Below are 24,541 nucleotides of genomic sequence, written 5' to 3' on the forward strand. Positions count from 1 at the left end.
ATCGAAAAATTGGCGTATGCTCTAGTTGTTGCAGCTCGGAAGCTTCGCCCATACTTCCAAGCTTATACTATCGTTGTTCACACTAATAAGCCTCTAAGGCAAGTCTTGCTCAAGCCCGAGGTGTCTGGTAGGTTGACGAGGTGGGCCATCGAACTCAGCGAACTGCTATCAAGGCCCAATCCTTAGCTGACTTTGTCACGGAATACACTTTTAGCACTGAAGTCCCTAGGCCGGTCGAGCCCGAGGCCCCCAGGTCGGATGAGCCCGAGGTTCCCAGGCCGATTGAGCTCGAGCACCGTGAGGTAGCAACCAGTGCGGCTTCTCTCCTAGTTAGGTCGAACCCGAGCTGGGATGAGGAGCCCTGGATCCTTCACGTGGATGGCTCGTCCAACCAGCAGGGCAGCGGAGCTAGAATCGTTCTGTATGGGCCAAGCGGGGCGAAACTGGAGTATGCGTTACGCTTTGATTTTGCGGTGTCCAACAATGAAGCGGAGTACGAGGCATTAATAGTCAACCTGGCTCTAGCGAAAGAAGTGAAAGCCAAGCATATCGTCATCTGCAGTGATTCTCAGCTTGTGGTCAACCAAGTTACATGTGAATATGAAGCTCGCGAGCCAACCATGATCGCCTACTTAGCCAAAGTAAGAGAGGCTCTGCTCAACTTCCAATCACACTTCATCAAGCAAATCTCGAGATCAGAGAACACTAAGGCCGACGCCTTGTCCCGGTTTGCCAGCACTAGTGATAATACCATGAGAACCGTGTACATAGAAAACCTGCCTCAACCTAGTATTCTCGGGGGGAGGGGGGGGGGGCAGAGGTGGCCGCTTGTGTCGTACAAGAAGAGCCGAGCTGGATCAATCCGTTCGCGAGCTTCCTGCTGCCCGGGACCCTCCCTGCGGATCGTAATGCCGTCAGGCGGGTAGAGCGTCAAGCAGCCAAATACGTCATAATAGACGAACGGCTGTACCAAAAATCTTATACGCTCCCCTATCTGCGCTGCTTGCGACCTTCCGAGGCTGAGCTCGTGCTCCGTGACACTCATGAGGGCTTGTGTGATGGACACTTGGGGGGCAAGGCTCTCACCCGGAAAGTGCTGTGACAGGGATACTACTGGCCAACGATGAAGGCAGATGCGATCGAGCTCGTCAGAAGATGTGACAAGTGCCAGAAGCACGCCGGCATCCACCACCAGCCCGTGGCCTTTCGCAGAGTGGGGGATCGATATACTTGGACCATTTCCGCTAGCGATAGAGCAGAGGAGGTTCTTAGTGGTGGCAGTTAATTATTTCACTAAATGGGTAGAAGCTGAACCTCTCACAACGATCATAGCGTGGAATGTGCAGAACTTCTTCTGAAAAAATATAGTGTGCCATTTTGGACTACCCCGAGTACTGATCTCTAACAATGGTAAGTAGTTCGAGGATATTAAATTGCAGAACTGGTGCAAAGATATGGGAATTCAACAAAACTTTACCTCGGTGGCACACCCTCAAGCAAACGGCTAAGCGGAGGTCACGAACAGAGCCATTCTCCACGGACTGAAGGCACGTCTCGACCGAGATAAGGGACTATGGGTAGACGAACTACCAGTGTACTATGGGATTATTGGACCATCGTAAAGACTGCAACAGACGAACTACCAAGTGCACTGAAGCTGTCATCCCAGCCGAGATCGAGGTTCCCACGCTACGTCTAGAAGTGTATGACGACAAAACAAACGAAGACGAGCTATTCACCAACCTCAACCTACTTGACGAGGTACGGGACCTCGCATACGTTAGGATCGCGGCCAACCAGCAAAGAGTAGCTCGGAACTATAACACCAGGGTCAAGAAGCGGAACCTCCGCGTCGGATACCTAGTTCTTCGTAGTGATGGTTCCTGAGCCCGGTGTTGGTAAGCTCGGGCCAAATTGGGAAGGACCCTACTGAGTAAAGCGGGTGCTCGGGGAAGGAACGTATGAGCTCAAAACCCTAGAAGGGAAACAAGTACCTTGGACATAGAATATTGTCAACTTAAGGCAATATTACCTGTAATCATCAAGTTGAGTGGGCTACAAGTCGCTACCAGAGCCTAAGGGCCAAAATGCCGAGCTAACAAAGACCTCGGCACTATAAGACCTAGTCGCCTCTTCGACATGGATAAACTCCAAAAGGGGGTGGACCGTAGTCGCTTCCAGAGCCTAAGGGCTAAAATGCCGAGCTAACAAAGACTTCAACACTATAAGACCCAATCGCCTCTTCGGCACGGGCAAACTCCAGAAGGGGGTGGACCGTAGTCGCTCCCAGAGCCTAAGGGCCAAAATTCCGAGCTAACAAAGACCTCGGCACTATAAGACCCAGTCACCTCTTCGGCCTGGGCGAACTTCAAAAGGGGGTGGACCGTAGTCGCTCCCAGAGCCTAAGGGCCAAAATGTCGAGCTAACAAAGTCCTCGACACTATAAGACTCAGTCGCCTCTTCGGCATGGGAGAACTTCAAAAGGGGGTGGACCATAGTCGCTCCCAGAGCCTAAGGGCCAAAATGTTGAGCTAACAAAGACTTCAACACTATAAGACCCAGACGCCTCTTCGGTATGGGCGAACTCCAGAAGGGGGTGGACCGTAGTCGCTCCCAGAGCCTGAGGGCCAAAATGCCGAGCTAACAAAGACCTCGGCACTATAAGACCCAGTCGCCTCTTCGGCATGGGCGAACTCTAGGAGAATGGACTATAAGTCACTCCCCCAGCCTAAGGGCTAAAACACCGAGTTAACGAAGATCTCGACATCGTATAAGACCTAACCGCTTCATCGGCATAGGCTAAGTATTAGTACCAAAGGCGCAGGCAGCTCGGGTGTAAATCCTATGATGCATAACCCGCCCCGGTATACAAGTTGGACCTGTTAGGGACAACTGACTTTAACTTCAGTAACACAGGTCGGGCATATGCCTTACTATGTTGCTCACCTCGGTGTACATCATAAAATCACCCCCACTAAGTACGGGGAGAGCTCGAGCAAACAAGGCGAAGGCGCAACCTCAACCCCGAAAGCAAGGCAAGTTGGCGTAAAAGAAAATGAGGCTTGGGGCCCTCCTATTTATAGCCACTATGCCCGAAAGCCAACGGCTCCGATTAAAGCGAATCCAACGGCTCACAATAAAGACGGCCGCATGTCTTCCGAAATTGAAGGCAGTTTGGCGCATTTTTTGGTGCCCGAAAAAACTGAAAACCACGTGCGGTCGGTCAAAGTAATTTGAATTACGGGTCAAATCCACCCGTCATTTCATGAACTCCCCGCGCTAGAACAAGACCCTTAGCCCAAGGAGTGAGGGGCAATTGATGGAGGGTGATTTGACCCGACCTCCTAACCAGGGGACACGTGGACATGACTCGACGTAAGCGACAACTCAGCATGACAGCTTGGCTACAACTCGGAGTAATGAGCTTGCTGAAATCCCAGCATAACAGCTCGCCACAAGACAACTCGCTACAGAACGGCTTGTTGCAAGGCAACTCACTATTGAGTAACCCGGAGTCTTCGGGAAACTTCTTATCCGACAAGACCATGCCTGTCAGACTGCTCCCACATCTCTTGTCTGGCGGCACAACGCCTGCCAGTCCAGAGGACTGCACCCACGTCTCACGTCAGGCGGTGTCGTGCATGCCAGCTTTGCATAATGTCTCTCAACTGACAGGACCATACTCTGCGACGGTTACCTGCACCAGTCGAATCAGCCTGGCGAATAACGGCTGTAACAGAGAATTAGAGGCGGTTACACTCGATTTGACAGAGCATCAGTATATAAAGGCCTCGATTTCCAAGGTAATTTTTTGGACGAAGTGCGAATCTCCACTCTTAGCTCATTTTTCCTTTACAACTCTCTAAGCTCTCCACCGAGTTCTAACTTAAGCATCGGAGTGTTCCCACCGGGTGAGCTCCCTGGGAATCCTTTGTCTTCTTCTCCTTCTCAGGTGTTGTCCGTTGCCAGTTAGGAGCGAGGCCCCTGCCAGCTAGGAGTGACCATATCGCACTACATCCATTTTTATTTCCAATTGGTTTTAAATTTTACATTCCTTTTTCATCATTAATAAAAACATTTCTTATTTAACATTAGGGGTGGATTCGAGCCGAGCCGAGCTGAGCCGAGCCAAATAGTACGAGGCTTGAGCTTGGCTCGAGACTATTCTACAAGGCTCGAGCTCGAGCTCGAGTCGAGTAAAAAATTCATAAAATCGAGCTCGATTTTGAGAAAACATGTTTTATAAAAAAATTATATATAAAACTATTTTTTACTTGATATTTAAAGAATTAATAATTATAATATTTTAATTATATATTATTTTCTATAATTTTATTATATATTATTTTCTATAATTTTATTATATATATATATATATATATATATATATATTCAAGCTGGCTCGCGAACCTCATGAGCCAAGCTCTAGTAGGCTCAAGCTCAACTCGTTTCATAATCGAGCTAGTGAATTGGGCTCGAGCTCAGCTCGGCTCGGAGCTTTTCACGAGCCGAGATCGAGCTGCTCGTGAAAAGCCTGGCTCGTTGCCACCCCTATTTAACATACTTACTATTGTTTAATATGTATGTTAAAAAATGTTCCCACTATATATTGAACCACTATTATTTTTAAATCAATCAATAAAACCGTTCGTGTTAAACTATTCTATTCTGATCAAGATTCTAATTTTTGTGGCAAATTCCTAACTATTTCAGATACAAACTTGTATGGACCTTTTCCAATGAAGAACACTTGCTCCTAAACTATTTTACTTACAAACTTGTAAGGACCTTTGCCAATGAAGAACACTCGCTCCTAAAGACTCATTAAATCGTAGAAGTGTTGTTAAGGTGGAGGCATTGCCGGAGGCGGTGGGGGGCGGTGGCGCTAATGAATGATATGCAAGAGGAAGAATATGAACAGCAATTTTATCCTTATTTGATATTATTTTTAAAAAGTTAACCTATTTTTGAAGTTTTATTAAAAATATTACTTTTATTGATATTAGGGCCCAAAAGTTGCCCTTATCTGTTATAATCCCAAAAATATAGAGCGTGGCGACTTCCGAAGCACTTGCCTTGTGGCAAGGTTGAAATTTTCAAGGGCATTGCAATTGATGTTCTGTATTTTTTTTAATGTCTTGTGGTGGGTCATTCTTTCAATCATCTAGGCCAAATTGGTCAAGATATGACATCATAAAAGAAATAATAAAAATATATCAAAAATTAAAGTTATAGAAAATAAATTGGACATGCCTCTAACATCATAGATTTGTCAATTCAATATCACTTATTTTGAATAAACATAAGTAAAATAAATTAGATTTATTGTTATTAATGATAAGAATGACTAAACACACACACATAGAGAGAGATGTCTAGTTAGGATCCATTTGGTTCCCTAGAACAGGTGTCTGGAATGGGAATTAGAATTATTACCCATTTAATTCTAACCGTTTATTGAAAGGGCCATTCCTATTCCCATTCTTTGTGGAGTGGAATTCCCCATGTGAATGGCCATTCCAAGCTCCCCCCCTTGGGAATGGGATTCCCATTCCATAGTCTACTAAGAAGTAAAGAACTCATCACAAAAAAACCCAAATCCTAATATTAATTAAATATTATTAAAGTAATAATAAAATAATATCGTATTAATAATTAAATAATAATAAAACAAATAATTGTTAATAAAATGTTAGTAAGATAACAATAAAATAATATTACTATAATAAAATAATAATATAATATAATTAAAGCAATATAATAATTAAATAATAAAATACTAGTACTATAATAAAATATTAATACTATAATAATAAAAAATAAAGATATTAATTATTAACTAGTAAAAAAATAATATTAAAATAATAGAACAAAAAATAATGAATATTAATATTATAATAAAAAATAACATTAAAATATAATGACATAATAATTCAATAATAACCTATTAATAAAGCTAATAAAGTAATAATAAAATAATAAAATATTCATAAACTAAGAATAAATACTAAGTTGTTAATTAATAAATACTAATAAAATAATAAATAACAAAGTAACAAAGTAAGAAAGTAACAAAGTAAGAAAGTAACAAAGTAGTATAATAACTGAGATTGAGACTGAGGGAGGCAATATACTATGCATGAAAACAACAAAATAGTATAATTCGATTTCTTATTAAAGAAAGAACATACTAGGTTAAATGATCCAAAATTGAAACTTGGATTTGAGATAAACTAGTAATGATGCCCTTAAGAGATGCTTATTTATCTCTTTATCTCTTTGAGCTGGACAGAGTCCAGATTAGGAAACTTGGATTTGAGCTTTTTTCTGATAAGATTCAAATAGCTTGGAAAACTTCATTTTTCTTCCATTGGTTTTAATGTTGGTGTGAGATGGAATTTATCCCACCACTTTATTTCCATGACGATTTTAATGATTGAGGGCATCCATAAAATATCTAGATGAGTTGTAACAGTCCAACCAGTTCAACCAACAGCAGAAAGCTGAAGCGGATGAATCATGATCTTTACAGTGAACCGGATCAACATCCGGGTAGGGTTTTAGAGCAGTGGTTAAATCCGTTTAACTGTTCAGACAGCGATCCATTTAGAACACTGATTGCTCTTCATAGGGCAAACCATACCGTTCTAACAGTTTTTTGCAATCTTGCACTAGGAATATCTCCTATGAAATAAACTCAATTGCACAAGGCTGCTCGAATGGGCTTTGCCCTGACTGAAGCCGAACTCCAATATAGTGGCTTCAAAGCCTTCAATTCAAATACCCCAACTCCTTTACGAAACCAAGTGAAACGAAGACCGGACGAGACCAGCAACTGAAGACTGGTACAATGAAATTGAAGCACATACCAACTCCTTTCCCCTTACCCTTTCTTTGTCAGACTAACAAGACTCATGCCTCCGAATCATAAAGAGAAGACTCGACGCGCTCACTCACTGCTTAGTTACCCATAATGTCTCTCTGCATATTTCATTTGAAGCTCGACGTTCGATGTTCATGGCTTCCTCAATATGCAGAACACTTGTTTCCAATATTGTCCTTCACCCCATAACCCGTCTCAACCCTTCATCATTCGGCCGCATCAAGTGCCAGCCGGTTCGAAGCATGAGCTCTGAATTGTCTCAGCGCATTTTTCAGTTGAGATTCAATCCCTTGACAGGAAACTCGGAATGGGTAGTCATCGAAGAGAGCGAAGAAGAAAATTCACCTAAAGCCCTATTGTCATCGACGTCTTATCTCGACATGCTTAACGACTCACCGCGGAATAGAGCATTCTGTAAAGCCATAGAAAAGACCGTAATAAAGCCATGCCATGTTCTTGATATCGGGTACCTTAACGTTCTTTCCTTTTTTGGGTTTCTATCTCTATTTTTTCTCGTTTAAATAAATTCGAGTTCTGATGTCTCAGTGATACCGCATAGATTGTTGATTTGAGTTAGCTGATTTACTTTATAAACACAAGGAGCGTTGAAACTTTTCTTTTTAAATAAATTCAGCGCATTGTAAGTAAAAGTGGAAGTTCCCCTCTATGTAATTCAATGCATTTCTTTCTGTAGTTAGTTATTTTAGTTACTTCTGAACCCCTCTGATAATACTGTCACTGAAATGATGAATAGATATTCAGCTAACTTATGAGTTTGTTGACAAGTTTCATTTTTATTCCTCCAGGATGCCTAAACACTCATATTTCCCTCTACTTCACTTATATCATTAGGTTACCATTAGAATTTCTTCACCATTAAAGGATGGACTCTTAACCTAAATACTTCTCAAGCCTCATCCCGAAAATACTGTTACTGAGACGATGAATAGGTCTTCAACTAGATTATGCGTTTGTTGACAATTTTCACTTCTATTCCTCCAGGATGCCTACATGCTCATATATTCCCTCTACTTCACTCAGATCATCAAGCTACCTTTAGAATTTCTTGACCATTAAATGATGAACTCTTCATCTAAATATGGGTTTTGGTGTTGTCTGAGTTTGTGCAACCTTTATATCACCATCTGAGACATGATGCTCTCAAGCAGTGTTTTAAAAGTGCAAGGCACATGGTGAGGTGTGCACCTTTTCAAAGCAAGGCACAAAAATGCAAAAAATGCTAAAAATTAAAAAAGCTAAAAAATAAAAAAAAGCAAAATATTAAACACAATATTAATTTAAAAAGTATAAACTTAAATTTTAAAATAAATGTTTTTAAAAAACTATTATCTCATATTAAAATACATAAACATGACATGTAAAACATATTTAAAATGAAAATTTAAAATAAAATCAAGTATAACATATAAAACATATTCTAGCATGTAAAACTCTCAATCTCATTATTTTTTTTCCAACCGCATTACTTCAAATAACTTATGTGATGTTTTTTTGGCAATAAAATAAAAAATTATTAAAAGAAAAAAAAAGAAATTATAGGGAAGAGTGACAAAAAATACTCGAAAGAAGAATGAAGAAAAGCAAGAATTCAACTCCCAGCCAAGCAAACCAACTGAAGCTCAAAAAACCAAACACAAACTCAAAAGCCTAGCAAAACATCAAAACAAACCCCCTTGACACCACCGGAAGCAAAAGCAATCCAAAAAACAACTCAGACTCAAAAGAAAAACACAAAAGATACAACTCTCATTCCCAAGCACCACTAGCCCAAAAACACCCTCACAAAAATACAACCTTTAGACCACTAAGATCTTCTTGTGGATTTCTAGATCTTCAAGATCTTCTTGTTTGGTTTAATCCCAAAGAGACTCCCTTTTAGTTTGGCAAAAGCCTTTGAAACCAAAACATCTCGATGTTTTTCAGTCTAGCTAATGTGATGTTAAACATTATGCATTCTTGATTCCACATGTTGCCTTTATACCAAATCCCTCAAGGCAAGCCCAAACAAGTTTATATCAAGGTTGTAAATTCTTAATCCCTATAAAAAAGGTTTTATAACTGATAAAGTTTAGACCTGCACTTGAATTCAGTTAGAAATAGTAGTAGAAGAAGAATGTTAGAGGAGATGGAAGAGAGAACAAGAAGAGAAGAGAAGAGAAGAGAGGAGAAGAAGAAACTAGTTTGAACAAGAGAGAAAAGTCAATTCTCTCTAGTCGGCCAGGTCTGTTATGCCCCTACTTAAGTATGGGACAAATCACTTAACTTAAACATTACACCTCACACCAAAACATAAAAGACTAAACCACCCCTACACACTCCCCCTCAAGCTAGTGAGTATATATCATATAGTCCTAGCTTGTTACATATGTAGTCCACTCTTATCCGCCTCAACCCTTTGGTGAACAAGAATGCTCATTGACTTCTTGTGTGAACATATGTAGTATCTATCACTCTACTAAGCACCTTCTCTCTCACAAAGTGACAATCACTTCTATATATTTTGTTCTCTCATTAAAAACTTGATCAGAAGAGATGTGGACTGCAGCTTGGTGTCACAATAAAGCTTCATCGGAGTGTTAATCGAGTATGCCGCAGCTTGGTGTCACAATAAAGCTTCATCAGAAGAGATGTGGACTGCAGCTTGTATGTGCTATGGCTTTGTATTCAGCTTCTGCACTGCTTCTTGCCATCGCTATCTGCTTCTTACTCTTTCATGTCACCAAATTGCCCCCAAGAAAGGTACAATAACCTGTAGTGGACCTTTTGTTAGATACAGAGCCAGCCCAATCGGCATTAGTGTATACCTCAATTTCAAGGTTTCCTCCACTCTTGTATAGGAAGCCATGACTAGGAGCTCCCTTCAAATACCTTACAATCCTCAGAACTGCATTCCTATGTGGAACTTGAGGATTTTGCATAAACTGAATCACCACACTAATTGCAAATGAAATATCTAGCCGAGTGATGGTTAGGTAGTTTAGCTTGCCCACCAACCTCCTCTACCTTCTAGGGTCCTTGAACTCCTCAGCCACATCACTATTCATCTTGGTATTTGGTTCCATAGGTGTTTCAGCTGGTTTGGCACCTAACAATCCTATCTCCTCCAAATCAAGAACATACTTCCTCTAACACAGGTTAACACCTTGCTATTTCTATCCCCAAGAAATATTTCAATTTACCAAGGTCCTTTGTTTGGAAGTGCTCTTGTAGAAAGGTCTTCATCCGATCAATCCCCAACCTGTTACTGTCAGTAATAACAATGTCATCTACATATACCACGAGTAAAATCTTCCCAGTATGTGAACCATAGCTGAATATTGAGTGATCAACCTAGCACTGTTTCATGCCAAACTTCTTTATCACTTCATTGAATCTACCAAACCACGCATTGGGGGACTGTTTGAGTCCATAAATGACCTTCTTTCGCCTACACACCTTACCACCATCCTCCCCCTGAGCAACAAACCCCGATGGTTGCTCCATATAGACCTCCTCAAGGAGATCACCATGTAAAAAGGCATTCTTGATGTCAAGTTGAAACAAAGGCCAATCATACATAGCAACTAGAGATATCAAAACACGAACTGAACCAATTTTAGCAACTAGAGAGAAGGTCTCGGTGTAGTCAATACCATACATTTGGGAATATCCTTTGGCAACCAGTCGAGCTTTCAACCGCTCTACACTACCATCAGGTAAATACTTAACAGTGTATACCCACTTACAACATACAACATGTTTACCAGGGGTAGCATGGTGAGATCCCACGTACGATTATGAGCCAAAGCTAGGAGTTCTTCTTCCATTGCATAGCGCTACCCTAGAGAGGCAAGAGCTTCCTGGACATCCATAGAAACAGAGATAGAAGACAACATAGAAACAAACTGGTGATGGGAGGCAGAAAGGTGAGATACAAAAACATAATTTGAAATGGGATGAAGTGTGCAACTGTGTTTGCCTTTCTGCAAGGCAATAGGAAGATCAAGGTTAGAAATAGGAAGTGGGGCTGGTGTGGGAACAACTGTCGGATCTGTTGACGACGAAGAAGCTGGAGGAGCTGGTACGTGTAGTCGATGCGTATACACTTGGCGGATGGGTGGCCATTCAATGGGGAGCTGCACTGGAGGCGAAGACTTGGTCACTATTGGGACAAGTGGGATGGGGTCGTCAATAGGAATTGGAAGAGGAAGAGGAGGCGGAGAAGAAGAAGAAGAGACATCACCTGACCTAAAAAAAAAAACGGAATAGACTCAAAGAAAGTAATATTAGGGCACACAAAGGAATGCCGAGAACTGGGGTTATAACACTTACACCCTTTCTGGGTCCGGGAATAGCCAAGGAAAATACACTTAATGGATCGTGCATCTAACTTTTCCCTTCCCGGTCCAAGATTATGAACAAATTTGACACACCCAAAAACCTGAGGAGTAAGGGGAAACGGAGACAAGGTAGGAAATAAAGTGGTGAAGGGAGAATGACCTTCAAGGATGTGTGTGGGCATCCAGTTAACGAGGAAGAAAGATGTAAGCACAACATCACTCCAAAAACGTTTGGGTACATTCATATGGTGCAAAAGGGACCAAGCGGTTTCCAAAAGATGGCGGTTTTTTCTTTCAATCACCCCATTTTGCTGTGGGATGTAGGTACATGAGGTCTGATGGATAATGCCATGTTGTCCCAAATACTCTTGAAACAGTGTATAAAAGTATTCTCGGCCATTATCAAAATGAAGGATCTTAATGTGTACACCAAATTGGTTGCGTATTTCAACATAAAATTTTTGGAAAATGGAAAACAAATCACTCATTTCTTTCATAAGATAAAGCCATGCCATCCTTGAATAATTATCAACAAAAATAACAAAGTATTTGTAACCATTGTATGATGCTATCTTATTTGGACCCCAAATATCTGAATGAACTAAAGAAAAATAACTCAGCATATGATTATCAACCTTAGGACTAAAGGGAACATGATGATATTTCCCTAATTGGCACGACTCACAATCCAAAACAGAAAGATGACTCAACGACGAAACAAGTGACTTCAATGCTTTAAGTGATGGATGACTAAGTCTATAGTGCCACTGAAGAGGAGAAGGAGATGTCTAAAGAGCTGTTGGCAAACCACCACCACCATCAAGATAATATAGTCCACTAGCTTTGTGCCCTTTACCAATTTTCATCCCCGTCTTGAGATCTTGAAAAACACAAGAAGAGGAGTAAAAGGTGATAGAGCAATTAAGAGACTTGGTCAGCTTACTAACAGACTTAAGATTCAAAGGAAATTTGGGAACATGCAAAATTGAGGACAATGATAAAGGGTCTTTGTCAATATTACCAACACCACAAATGGAAGATGTGGAACCATTAGCAAGGGTAAGAGAGTGTGATGTAGGGCAGTGAGAAAGGGAGGAAAACACACCTGGAGTCCCAGTCATGTGATTGAAAGCTCTAGAGTCGATAATCCAATAGGTGGGTTTGGATGCTAGACAAGCCATACTTGAATGTGCTAGGGTAGCTGTATTCTGTTGAGATGTGGCCTGGATAAATCACTCATACTCATCACGTGGAACACTCATCATCTTCTTCCTGGAGACATTTGTAGATGTAGAAGAGATCTGGTTAGCTGTTTACTATCTTGTCTTGAACTACCATCATTGGCTACTGCATGATTTACCCAAGTTGAAGGTGGGCCATGCAGATCATAACAAAAGTTGATGGTGTGCCCTTCCATACCACAATGTGTACACCTCGGACCATTACTACGTCCTCTGCCACGAGCGCCCCCTGAATCTCGACCTTCAATTTGTCCACCACCATGAGTATACATCGGTTGACCACCACCACTACGACCATACATGGGTCCACTACCGGTCTACCACCACTATGACCGGGCTGAACTCCCTGAGCTCCCCCTCTAATCCCACGACCTCCCCCTCTTGTCACTACAAAAGCAGACTTGTTAGAGATATTAGAATTCTCTGTAGGTCCAACAGAAATCCTCCGAAGTTGGGCAAACACCTCTTCTAGAGAAGGAAGAGCTGACCCACCTAATATCTATGCTCTCACTAGTTAATATTCAGGTTTCAACCCTACTAAAAATCTGGTTAGGTCTAGTTGTTCTCTCTGTTGTTGCTGAATCTTAACATCAGACGTGAGGGGATGGTACACATTCAACTCATTACTAAGATTCCTCATGCTAGCATAGTATTCCTCAAGACTTTGATTACCCTGTTGCAGATTAAAGTGCTCCTGATAAAGCTGATACACTCTAGTAGTATTGTTTTGTCTAGAGTACAACTTCTTGGCATGGTCCCAAATCTCCTTGGCTGTATCTAAGAACATAAGATTCATACTGATCTTGGGTTTCATATTATTTCATAACGAGGTCATAATCTATGCATCTTCTTGTTCCCAATCACTGTACTCCTGAGAATCAGTGGGAGGTTTTTCTTCTCTTACATGCTTCACTTTCTCCTTGGCTCTAAGAAAGACCTCTATAGATTTCGCCCAAGGCACATAGTTCTCACCATTTAGTTTGATAGAAGTCATCTGAACGTTTAGGTAACTGGTGGGAACCATAACACTAGATTTGTGTTCACTACCGTCTCTCATATCTGCTTTTTTTTTTTTCTTTTCCCTTCCCCCCTTTTTTTCTCTTACCTGTATATCACACTTCTAATTCATTTCTCACCACACTACACACTAGTGACAAGTTATTGCTGAAAGCACCTACAGTCACAGTTTTCAGCAATAACAGTCACTGATATTCTTCACTCTCAGCACCCCAAAACTACTTGAATACACACCATAACCATAGCAACTCACCAACCACTCGATTCACATTGAAACACCCATACAACCCACCTATCTGATCAACAAAAAACCAATCTGCACTCGACTGTCCACTGCACCACCTGAAACAACCCTCTTCATACCATCAATTAGAGGGCTTCCTACAAACCACCACAAACACCCAGTAAACCATTGACAGGAGGCATGAAAACCTCCAATGGGAAAGGGCGATCACTCTTTTTCAGCCCTTTTTCTTATCTCTAACATATGATGAAGAAATCTGGAAAACCCTAGGCTGAATGGCGATGGAAAAGAATTCTGGGCAGATCTGAATTTGTCATAGTAGCTCCGATGCCATGATAAATGATAGCTATAATAATATAACCCTAGCAAGTGCACTAGTTATCAAGTAGTATAAAGATATCGTTCCCACGAGGATTTAACAAAATAAGTATTAGAACTATAGTTTCCCTCAATTATTTGAACAACCGAATTCTAACAATAGGAACTACTAAAAATTAAAGATAGAAAAAGAAAGAACAGAAATAAAAACCAAGGCAATCAACGACTGAACTTGCAACGATTTAATTGAAAGCGCTAGGACTATTGGTCCACCTAACCATCCCAATGAACATCAGACCTACTTCTATCAAGTAACTCTTCGATCCCTCGATTAGGGTTCTCGAGATAGAAAGTGCATTAAGTTCTATGAAAAGCCTGTATCATTAGATGAATCATGTATATATATTCCTATATATCATTCAATTCACACTATAAGTTATTTAGTCTCTTATATGAATTCTTCTTCCGATTCATCCACATAAACCAAATCAACTAAGAGGTGGCCAAACTCCTAATTGTATTACGCATAATAACTCATAGATAATATGAAAATAAAAACAACTTGATTGAATTAAATAAAAATCAATCCATGGTCGTGGTTGGGCTTTCCATAGCCCTAGCTATAAATAAACTAATTCATGATAAAGGAATTTAAACAAACAAGGTATAAGAAAGAACTCATGATGTCGCCCTTGAGGTTAAGATCGATGAGCTTTCTTCTCCTTGCCGCCGCCTTCCTCCTTTTCTCCTCCTACGTTACTGACTGCTTCTTGAAGGCTGAAGCTTTCTTGGAGGATTTCTCCTTGATTGCTCCAGAGATTGATTGATTGATTGATGCTAGTCCGCCCCCCCTTTATATAGCTTTAGGAGGAGGGGCTGTTTCCAATTCCTTTTTGGAGTTCTTTCTCAAAAATAGAAAGTCCTAATTCTTTTTAGATCTAATCCTATCCTATCTCTTATCTGGTAATCACAATCTCCTTTATCTTTCTAGAATTACATCAGAAAATTAAATCTGATAGGACTCTTTGTAGTTTCCTTATTCTTGTATTCGTATTGGGCTTCTTCACGAATTGGGCTGCTGCAAGGCTTCTCTGTGAACTGGGCTTCTGCGAATTGGGCTTCCTGCGAATTTGCTCAAACTTTGGGCCCGATTTTGACTGTGATGCAGTCCGAATCTATCAAAACTCAAAACATGAAAGTTGTAGAGTTTTTTCTTATCTTTCCAATGCATCTTGAATCATCTCAGTCGGAGTCCGGATGGGGGAGTTATGTCCAGATTACTACGCGGCGCCGAAACTGTGAAAAATTACCCGATTTGCCTTGTTTTTCTCCTGACGCCTTCTTTCATGCCCTGAATCGAAATACAAGCATAATGAGTCCAATTAAGTACTAATTAAGTATAAAAGACTGAATATTTTGTGATAAAAATATGATAATTTTTATTCTCATCAATAAAGTTTAGACCTGCACTAGAATTCAGTTAGAAATAGTAGTAGAAGAAGGTTAGAGGTGATAGAAGAGAGAAGAAGAAGAGAAGAGAAGAAAAGAGAGGAGAAGAAGAAACTGGTTCGAACAAGAGAGAAAATTCAATTCTCTCTAGTTGGCCAGGTTATATGTATAGTTTTCTATAATAAAGCAAAAGGTCTGTTATGCCCTTACTTAAGTGTGGGACGCATCACTTAACTTAAACATTACACCTCACAGCAAAACATAAATAAAAAGACTAAACTACCCCTACACAGTCGACACTAAAATAACTTTAAGTGTCTTTTAAAAATATATTTTTATTAAGATGAATGAATGAGCAACATTAGCAAATAGGGGGTTCTTAGGTCTAGGGGCGGAGCCCCTAGCCCAGCTGATAGGCATAGAGAACAGAAAAAATGCACAAAATTTCCAAAGGCTTGTGCCTGGGCTGAAGCTAATAAGCTTAGCTGTGCCCCTTAGGGTAGAGAATAACATTTTTCTTATTAGTGAAACCCTACCACAAGTTAGTATTTATTTTACTATTAACTAGTTCTCATATATGCCAGATCTATAAGAGATACATATTGCCTATTCTTTTTTTGGCAATAAATAAAAAAGAGAATTCATTAAGAAAAAAGAGAGAAATTTACAAAGTGGTCACAAGGAGTCACCTGTCACCCTCAATACAGAACAGAAAGATCAATAGCCCTAGAGGTCTGTCTTCCCCTTTTAGCCTTCCACTATTAGTTCCCCAAAGCCAAAATCAAAATTATCCAAACCTGAACAGGAAATAACCCAAAAATACAATAAAAGAATCTTAAACCCCTAAACAACCTGAAAAGATCTAACTGACTGACCCTCAAGAATCCAATGCCCACAACCCTAACACCAAACAAACACAAGACCCTTCAAATAATTGCGCAACCAATTGCTCAGTTATTCATCAGCTTCAGTGACTGCAGCAAGAGCCTACACCCATTCTTTTCTCCTTTTCCTTCCCTACCTTAGCTAATTTCTTCCTCATTCCTCAATGTCATGATCCTCTAAACAATTCTCAATATTCCTACCTTCTCTCCAACCTCTATTCCAAATGTTGCTTTGTTAATATTAATCTCAGCCAACTTATCCTTTTCAACTCCTTCACCACCAGTGTCCTTGCCCTCCTCTCTCCCCTCAACACTTTCTTTTTCATTCCCTTCCCAAAACAAGATTTGACTCATTGCTTAAGTTCTGTCCCTCCGCTAACCCCAGCCCCTCTCTTCCCTTTCTCCTCCTACCCTCTTCGAAATCTCTTGTTTTGTTTTTTCCTCTAAAAGCCTAGTTGTCTCCTCTTTGAAATTCACTCTCTATCCTTAATTTATCTCTGGTGTCACTTGAAACAGCTGTTTTGCGGCCCTCACCAAGATCGATTATTCAATTTTTGCCTGTACCCTCTCAAATACTCCTCTTTTTCTTGAAGGACACACCTCTGCACTTGGCCAACCTGTGGAACTTTTCTTATTTGAACAACATTCTCCTTCTTCGTGGCTTTCATCTAAGGTTATCTCGTTGTTTCTGTAAACAAGCCTTGTTTTATACCAAGCAAAACCATCCTTATCTTTGGATGAAATCTCCTATATTTTGAATTTGATAATTTAATAATTGCTGTTTGTTAATGTTGACTGTGTAGGGGCATTTTAGTCTTTATATTTATGTTTAAAGCTGCTGATGTGTAATGTTTCTATTAGATGGTGTGTCCCGTACTTGAGTGGGGACAAAATAGTCTTTTGTTATTATGGATAGAAACATATAAATCCAATCTGGCCGACTAGAGAGGAATCTAAGTTCTCTAGTTCGAACCAGAATTTCCTTCTCTATTCTCCTCTCTTCTTCTTCTACTTCTTCTTCTAGTCTCTTTAATATTTCTTCAACCCTAATTCTAACAGAATTCTAATGCAAATTAGGTTTATAATATGGTATCGGAGCTACTGTGACAAAATCGAATCTGCCCAGAATTTTGGTTTTCTCGCATTCAGCCTAGGGTTTTTTTATTTTTTCTTCATCATCGGTTGAAGATAGGGGAAGGGGCTGAAAAGGAGTGGTCGCCCTCTTCCCTTGGAGGTTTCTGTGCCTCCGGTCAGCAGGTTTGTGGGTGTTTGCAGTGATTCGTAGGAAGCCCCCCTAATCGATGGTGAGAAGAGGGCTGGTTCAAGTGGTGCAGTGGACTGTCGAGTGCAGGTCGATTGTTTGGTGATTAGATAGGTGGGTTTTATGCAGATTTCAGTGTGGATCGAATGGTTAGTGTCCAAGTAGTGTGGTGAGAATTCAGGTTGTCGTGTAGTAGGGTTTTGTGCAGATTTCAGTGTGGATCAAATGGTTAGTGAGTTCCAAGTAGTGTGGTGAGAATTCAGGTAGTCATGTAGTAGGGTTGTGGTGTGGAGAGTGAAGAATTCAGCGACAAGTGGTGCTGAGTGCAGTGTGGTGTAGTGTGCAGTGTGGTGAGAGGTGAATTAGAAAGAATTTTTTTTTCCAGATATGGGAGATAACAGTGAAAACAAAACTAGTGCGGTGGTTCCCACCGACTACCTGAATGTTCAGATGGCTTCTATCAAATTGAATGGGGAAAACTATGTGCCTTGGGCGAAATCTGTAGAGGTCTTTCTTAAAGCTAAGAAGAAAGTGAAGCATATAAGGGAAGAAAAACCCTCTACTGAGTCTCATGAGTATGGTGATTGGGATCAAGAGGATGCACATATTATAACGTAGTTATGAAATAGTATGAAACCCAAGATCAGTATGAATTTCAGGTTCCTTGATACGGCCAAGGAGGTTTGGGACCATGCCAAGAAGCTGTATTCTTGATAAGACAACACAACTAGAGTGTATCAACTTTATCAGGAATACTTTAATCTGCAATAGGGTAAACAAAGTCTTGAGGAGTACTATGCTTGCATGAGAAACCTTCACAATGAGCTGAACATGTACCATCCCCTCACCTCTGATGTTAAAATTCAGCAACAACAAAGAGAACAACTAGATGTGACCAGATTTTTGGTAGGACTGAAACCTGAATATGAACCAGTGGGCACAAATACTAGGAGGGTCAGCTCTTCCATCTTTAGAAGTGGTGTTTGCTTGTCTTCGGAGGATCTCTATTGGACCTACAGAGAATTCTAGTATCTCTGACAGGTCGACCTTTGCAGTGTCAAGAGGGGGAGGCCGTGGTGTTAGAGGTGGAGCTTGGGGAGCTCAATTTGGCCGTAGTGGTAGTAGTGGATGTATGGTTGTAGTGGTGGTGGTGGACCTATGTATAGTCGTGGTGGTGGATGTATTGGAGGTCGAGATTCAGGGGGAGTTCATGGTAGAGGATGTAGTTCTAGTCCAAAAAGATGTATGCACTGTGGTATGGAAGGACATACCATCGATTATTGTTATGATTCGCATGACCCACCTTCAACTTGGGCAAATCATGCGGTGACCAGTGATAGTAGTTCCAGACAGGAGGGTCATCCAGCTGATCAGATGCCCTCTATATCTACAGATGTTCCCGAGAAGGAGATGATGAGTGTTCCACGTGATGAGTATGAGAGGTTTGTCCATGCCACATCTCAACAGAATACAACCACTCTTGCACACTCAAGTATGGCTTGTCTGGCATCCAAACCCAACCCTTGGATTATTGACTCTGGAGCCTCCGATTACATGACAGGAACTCCAGGTGTGTTTTCCTCCCTTTCTCAGTGCCCAACATCATACTCTGTTACCCTTGCTAATGGTTCAACATCTTTCATTTGTGGTGTTGTTAATATTAACATAGACCCTTTATCTTTATCCTCAATTTTGTATGTTCCCAAGTTTCCTTTTAACCTTATGTCTGTTAGTAAGTTGACCAAGTCCCTTAATTGCTCTATCACTTTTTACCCTTCTTCTTGTGTTTTTCAGGATCTCAAGACGGGGATGAAGATTAGTGGAGGGCATGAAGCTGGTGGACTGTATTATCTTCATGGTGGTGGCAATGCATCAACAATTCTTTAGATATCTCTTTCTCCTCTTTAGTGGAACTGTAGACTTGGTCATCCATCGCTTAAAGCAGTGAAGTCACTTGTTCTGTCGTTGAGTAATCTTTCTGTTTTGGATTGTGAGTCGTGTCAGTTGGGGAAATATCATCATGTTCCCTTTAGTCCTAGGGTTGATAATTGTATGTCGAGTCATTTTTCTTTAGTTCATTCAGATGTTTGGGGTCCAAATAAAATAATGTCATACAATGGTTATAGATACTTTATTATTTTTGTTGATGATTATTCAAGGATGACGTGGCTTTACCTAATGAAAGAAAAGAGTGAATTGTTTTCCTTTTTCCAAAAATTTTATGCTGAAATTTGCAACCAATTTGGTGTACACATTAAGATTCTCCGTTCTGATAATGGCCGTGAATACTTTTATACAGCATTTCAGGAGTATTTGGAACAACATGGCATTATCCATTAGACTTCATGTTTCTACACCCTACAACAAAATGGGGTAGTTGAGAGAAAGAACCGTCACCTTTTGGAAGCTGCTCGATCCCTTATGCACCATATGAATGTATCCAAACCTTTTTGGAGTGATGCTGTGCTTACATCTTGCTTTCTGATTAATTAGATGCCCACACCCATCCTTGAAGGTCATTCTCCCTTCACCACTTTGTTTCCTACCTTGCCTCTGTTTCCCCTTACTCCTTGGGTTTTTGGGTGTGTCTGTTTTGTTCATAATTTTGGATCGGAAGGGACTAGTTAGATGCACGATCCATTAAGTGTATATTCCTTGGCTATTCCTGAACCCAGAAAGGGTATAAGTGTTATAACCCTAGCTCCCAATGTTCCTTTGTATGTGCTGATGTTACTTTCTTTGAGTCCACTCCGTTTTTCTCGGGGTCAAGTGATGTTTCTTCTTCCTCACCACCTCCTCTTCCAGCCCCTATTGAGGACCCCATTCCACTTGTCTCGGCTGTGACCAAGTCTTTGCCTCCGGTGCAACTTCCTGTTGAACGGCCACCTATTCGTCAAGTGTATACACATTGACAACATGTACTGGCTCCTCCAACTTCATCACTGTCGACAGATCCAACAGTTGTTCCCACACCAGCTACAACCCCAGTTTCTGATCTTGATCTTTCGATTGCCTTGCGGAAAGGTAAACGCAGTTGCACTCTTCATCCTATTTCTAATTATGTTTCTGTTACTCATCTTTCTGCTTCCTATCGCCAATTTATCTCCTTGTTATCTTCTATTACTGTTCCTACGGATGTCCAGGAATCCCTTGCCTCTCCAGGGTGGCGCCATGCAATGGAAGAAGAACTCTTTGCCTTAACTCATAATCATATGTGTGATCTCACCACACTTCCTCCTAGTAAGCAGGCTGTCGGTTGTAAGTGGGTATACACTGTTAAGTATTTACCTGATGGTAGTGTAGAGCGGTTAAAAAGCTAGACTGGTTGCCAAAGGGCATTCCCAAACATATGATATTGACTACACCGAGACCTTCTCTCCTGTTGCTAAAATTGGTTCAGTTCGTGTTATGATATCTCTAGCTGCTATGTATGATTGGCCTCTCTTTCAGCTTGACATCAAGAATGCTTTCTTACATGGTGATCTACTTGAGGAAGTCTATATGGAGCAACCACCGGGGTTTGTTGCTTAGTGGGAGGATGGTAAGGTGTGCAGACTAAAGAAGGCCATTTATGGACTTAAACAGTCTCCTCGTGCGTGGTTTGGTAGGTTCAGTGAAGTGGTAAAGAAGTTTGGTATGAAACAGTGTCAGGTTGACCACTCAGTCTTCAGTTATGTTTCGTAGGATGAAAAGATCTTATTGGATATGTAGATGATATTGTCATTACCGGGAGTAATAGATTGGGAATTGATAGGTTGAAGATCTTTCTGCAGGAACACTTTCAAACAAAGGACCTTGGTAAACTAAAATACTTTTTGGGGATAAAAGTAGCAAGGTCTAAACATGGCATTAATTTGTGTAAGAGGAAATATGTTCTTGATTTGTTGGAAGAAATAGGATTATTAGGTGTCAAACCAGCTGAAACAGTTATGGAATCAAATACCAAGTCGGGCAGTGATATGGGTGAAGAGTTTGAAGATCCTAGAAGGTACAGGCGGTTGGTGGGTAAACTAAACTGCCTAACCATTACTCGGCTAGATATTTCATTTGTAGTTAGAGTGGTGAGTCAGTTCATGCAGAAACCTCGGGTTCCATATTGGGATGCAATTTTAAGGATTGTAAGGTATTTGAAGGGAGCTCCTGGTCGTGGCTTGATATATAAGAGTGGAGGAAATCTCGAAATAGAGGGATATACTGATGTCGATTGGGCTGGCTCTATATTTGATAGAAGATCCGCTACAGGTTATTGTACTTTCCTTGGGGTAATCTGGTGACATAGAAAAGTAAGAAACATATAGTTGTGGCAAGAAGTAGTGCAAAAGTCGAATACAGAGCTATGGCACACACCACTTGTGAATTAGTGTGGTTGAGAAATCTTCTACAGGAGATGGGATATTCGATTGACACTCCAATGAAGCTTTATTGTGACAACCAAGCTGCAGTGCACATCTCTTCTAATCCAGTGTTTCATGAGAGAACAAAGCATATAGAAGTTGACTGTCACTTTGTGAGAGAGAAGGTGCTGAGTGGAGTGATAGATACTGCACATGTTAACAAAGGAAATCAATGGGCAGACCTGTTCACCAAAGGGTTGAGTCGGGGGAGAGTAGACTATATATGTAACAAGCTGGGACTATATGATATATACTCACCAGCTTGAGGGGGAGTGTTAATGTCGACTGTGTAGGGGTATTTTAGTCTTTATATTTATGTTTAAAGCTGCTGATGTGTAATGTTTTTGTTAGATGATGTGTCCCATACTTGAGCGGGGACAAAGTAGTCTCTTGTTATTATGGATAGAAACATATAAATTCAATCTGGCCAACTAGAGAGGAATCTAAGTTCTCTAGTTCGAACCAGAATTTCCTTCTTCTCTATTCTCCTCTCTTCTTCTTCTACTTCTTCTTCTAGTCTCTCTAATATTTCTTCCACCCTAATTCTAACAGAATTCTAGTGCAGATTAGGTTTATAATACTGTTTGATACTGTTTTCATAAACTGTATTGGTCTTTTTTATCCTTCTTTTCCCTCTCCCACCTTTTCTATTTTCAATTTTTTGGCTTTTCATTTAATGAAAATATGGGTAGTCTGAGACTCTGATTTACTCATTTACATCATTCCCTGGATGACCCTTTTCACATTATTATTAAACATTTTCTGCAGTTCTGGTACTGGTTTGCTATCAATGATGGCTGCACGGGCAATGGATTCTAGTGATGCAAAACATTATACTGGTTCCAAAGGGATATTATCCGCATGTGAGTCTTACCTTCCCATGGTTAAGCTGATGCGGAAAGTTCTGCGAATCAATAATATGGAGAAGAAGATACGAATCTTCCATAAGCGATCTGATGAACTCAAAGTTGGGCACGATCTTGCTTCACGTGCAAATATTCTAGTAAGAATTACATCTGCATTTTTCATTGAGATTTATTTATTTATTTTTGAAGTTGTATTAATCAAAAGGAAAAGGATTACAAGCGTGACTGTTCACTAAACAACAGGATTCTATACATATTAGCAACTTTCAGTCACCCCCCCCCCCAAAAAAAAAAAAAAAATCAACATCCAAAAACGAAGAAGAATAAACATTCTGCTTGAATAGTGGATTGACACTCAGTCAGCCTCTAAGAGTCTCCACTATTATATTAATCAGCTGCTCTTCTTGAAAGGAGTTTCTGCTCAATATTCCTTTCACCCCAAATGACCCATAGAACAGCCAGAGCTAAAACCATGAAAACTGAAAATTGAGATTTATTGTCATCTTAAATTTGGTATTGTTTGCTTTTCTTGAGGCTTGACTTGAAAATCAAACAGTTTAGCCACTGCAAATTGAGAAGTTATTCTGTTTGCTTTTGATCATTTCTGTAATCAGAGATAGGGTGCATGCCATGAAAACTGAAAACTCTGCTAAAGTAGAAAGAGTAGAAATTGCATAAAGAGAGCAACACATTCTTATAGCTCAGCACATCAATTAAGTTCACTTCTCAATTGGGTATATTTGTTTATGTTCTCTACCTTGAGGAGTTAAAGAAGTGGTAGTGGATTTGAAGGCCAATTCTTTGGTCTTCCTTGTATCGCCACAATGATGTGAAGGGTTTTATTTTGTTGAACACAACAGCTCTATAAACATAAATAACTGCAGATTTTGTTTAAACAGGGAAAATGTTTATAAAGTTGACGGCCGTTGTGTAGGCCAGCCAGAGCCTGCATGGTTTACTGATCCAACAGTTTGGTTGATTGAATGTTGACCATTAGATCAGATTTTTACTGTCCTATTCTAAAGAATGTTTTTCTTTTTCTTTTTTGTGGTCAAGATCATCCATAGGAACTACTTTTTCTTTTGTTTACTTTGTATACTTTACTATTGTAAAATTTGTTTAGTTGTTATTATTGTTTTTTATCATGTCATCCTTTCTCCCTTCTGTATCTTGTTTCGTTCCCATTTTTCTTCATTTAAAATACATTCTTGTTATTATTAATGAGATTTTTCTCAAACACGAAACTGTTAGGATACATAAACAGGAAATTTTGGTTCATTTGGATGGTCCCGATTGAGGGCTAGATTGCACTTCCCTTATCATGGTTTCAATTGTTTTATTATATTCTTCTTTTCAGGTAGGATCTCATAGCTTCAGTAATTTGTAGAGAGATGCTCCAATGTTTTTTCCCATTCTGATGATTGAATGCTAGGTTGACCCTGCATCAGACAGTATGGTGATGACAAAGTTAGCTGTCACCATGTCTTAAAACACACTTTTGCAGGAATGGAGACTGAAGTGTTGCTTGAGAGAACATATTCCAGGTTTCACACCATGAATATCCTTGAGTCTTGTAATAGGCAGCTTAAATTTTGGGGGATTTAATTTAGAATATCATCACCTTGTCACTCATCTGACTTGGCT

General features: G+C 40.3%; 1 protein-coding gene across 3 annotated transcripts in view; it reads left to right on the plus strand.

Moving 5' to 3' along the window:
- Positions 1-6,578: 6,578 nt before the first annotated feature.
- The window catches only part of PRMT7 (protein arginine methyltransferase 7), a 69,272-nt gene continuing 51,309 nt past the window's right edge, over positions 6,579-24,541 (plus strand). Inside the window, exons 1-2 of one of the 3 annotated variants that reach the window (XM_010265983.3) lie at positions 6,579-7,349; positions 22,800-23,034. In XM_010265983.3, coding sequence (XP_010264285.1) covers positions 7,012-7,349; positions 22,800-23,034 — 573 coding nt within the window. In that variant the 5' untranslated portion in view covers positions 6,579-7,011. The remainder of the gene's footprint in view (positions 7,350-22,799; positions 23,035-24,541) is intronic. The other 2 variants (XM_010265982.3, XM_010265981.3) reach the window with 2 other exon arrangements.

This window comes from Nelumbo nucifera, chromosome 1 (assembly GCF_055504915.1).
Source record: "Nelumbo nucifera cultivar China Antique chromosome 1, China Antique-T2T, whole genome shotgun sequence".
NCBI lineage: Eukaryota > Viridiplantae > Streptophyta > Magnoliopsida > Proteales > Nelumbonaceae > Nelumbo > Nelumbo nucifera.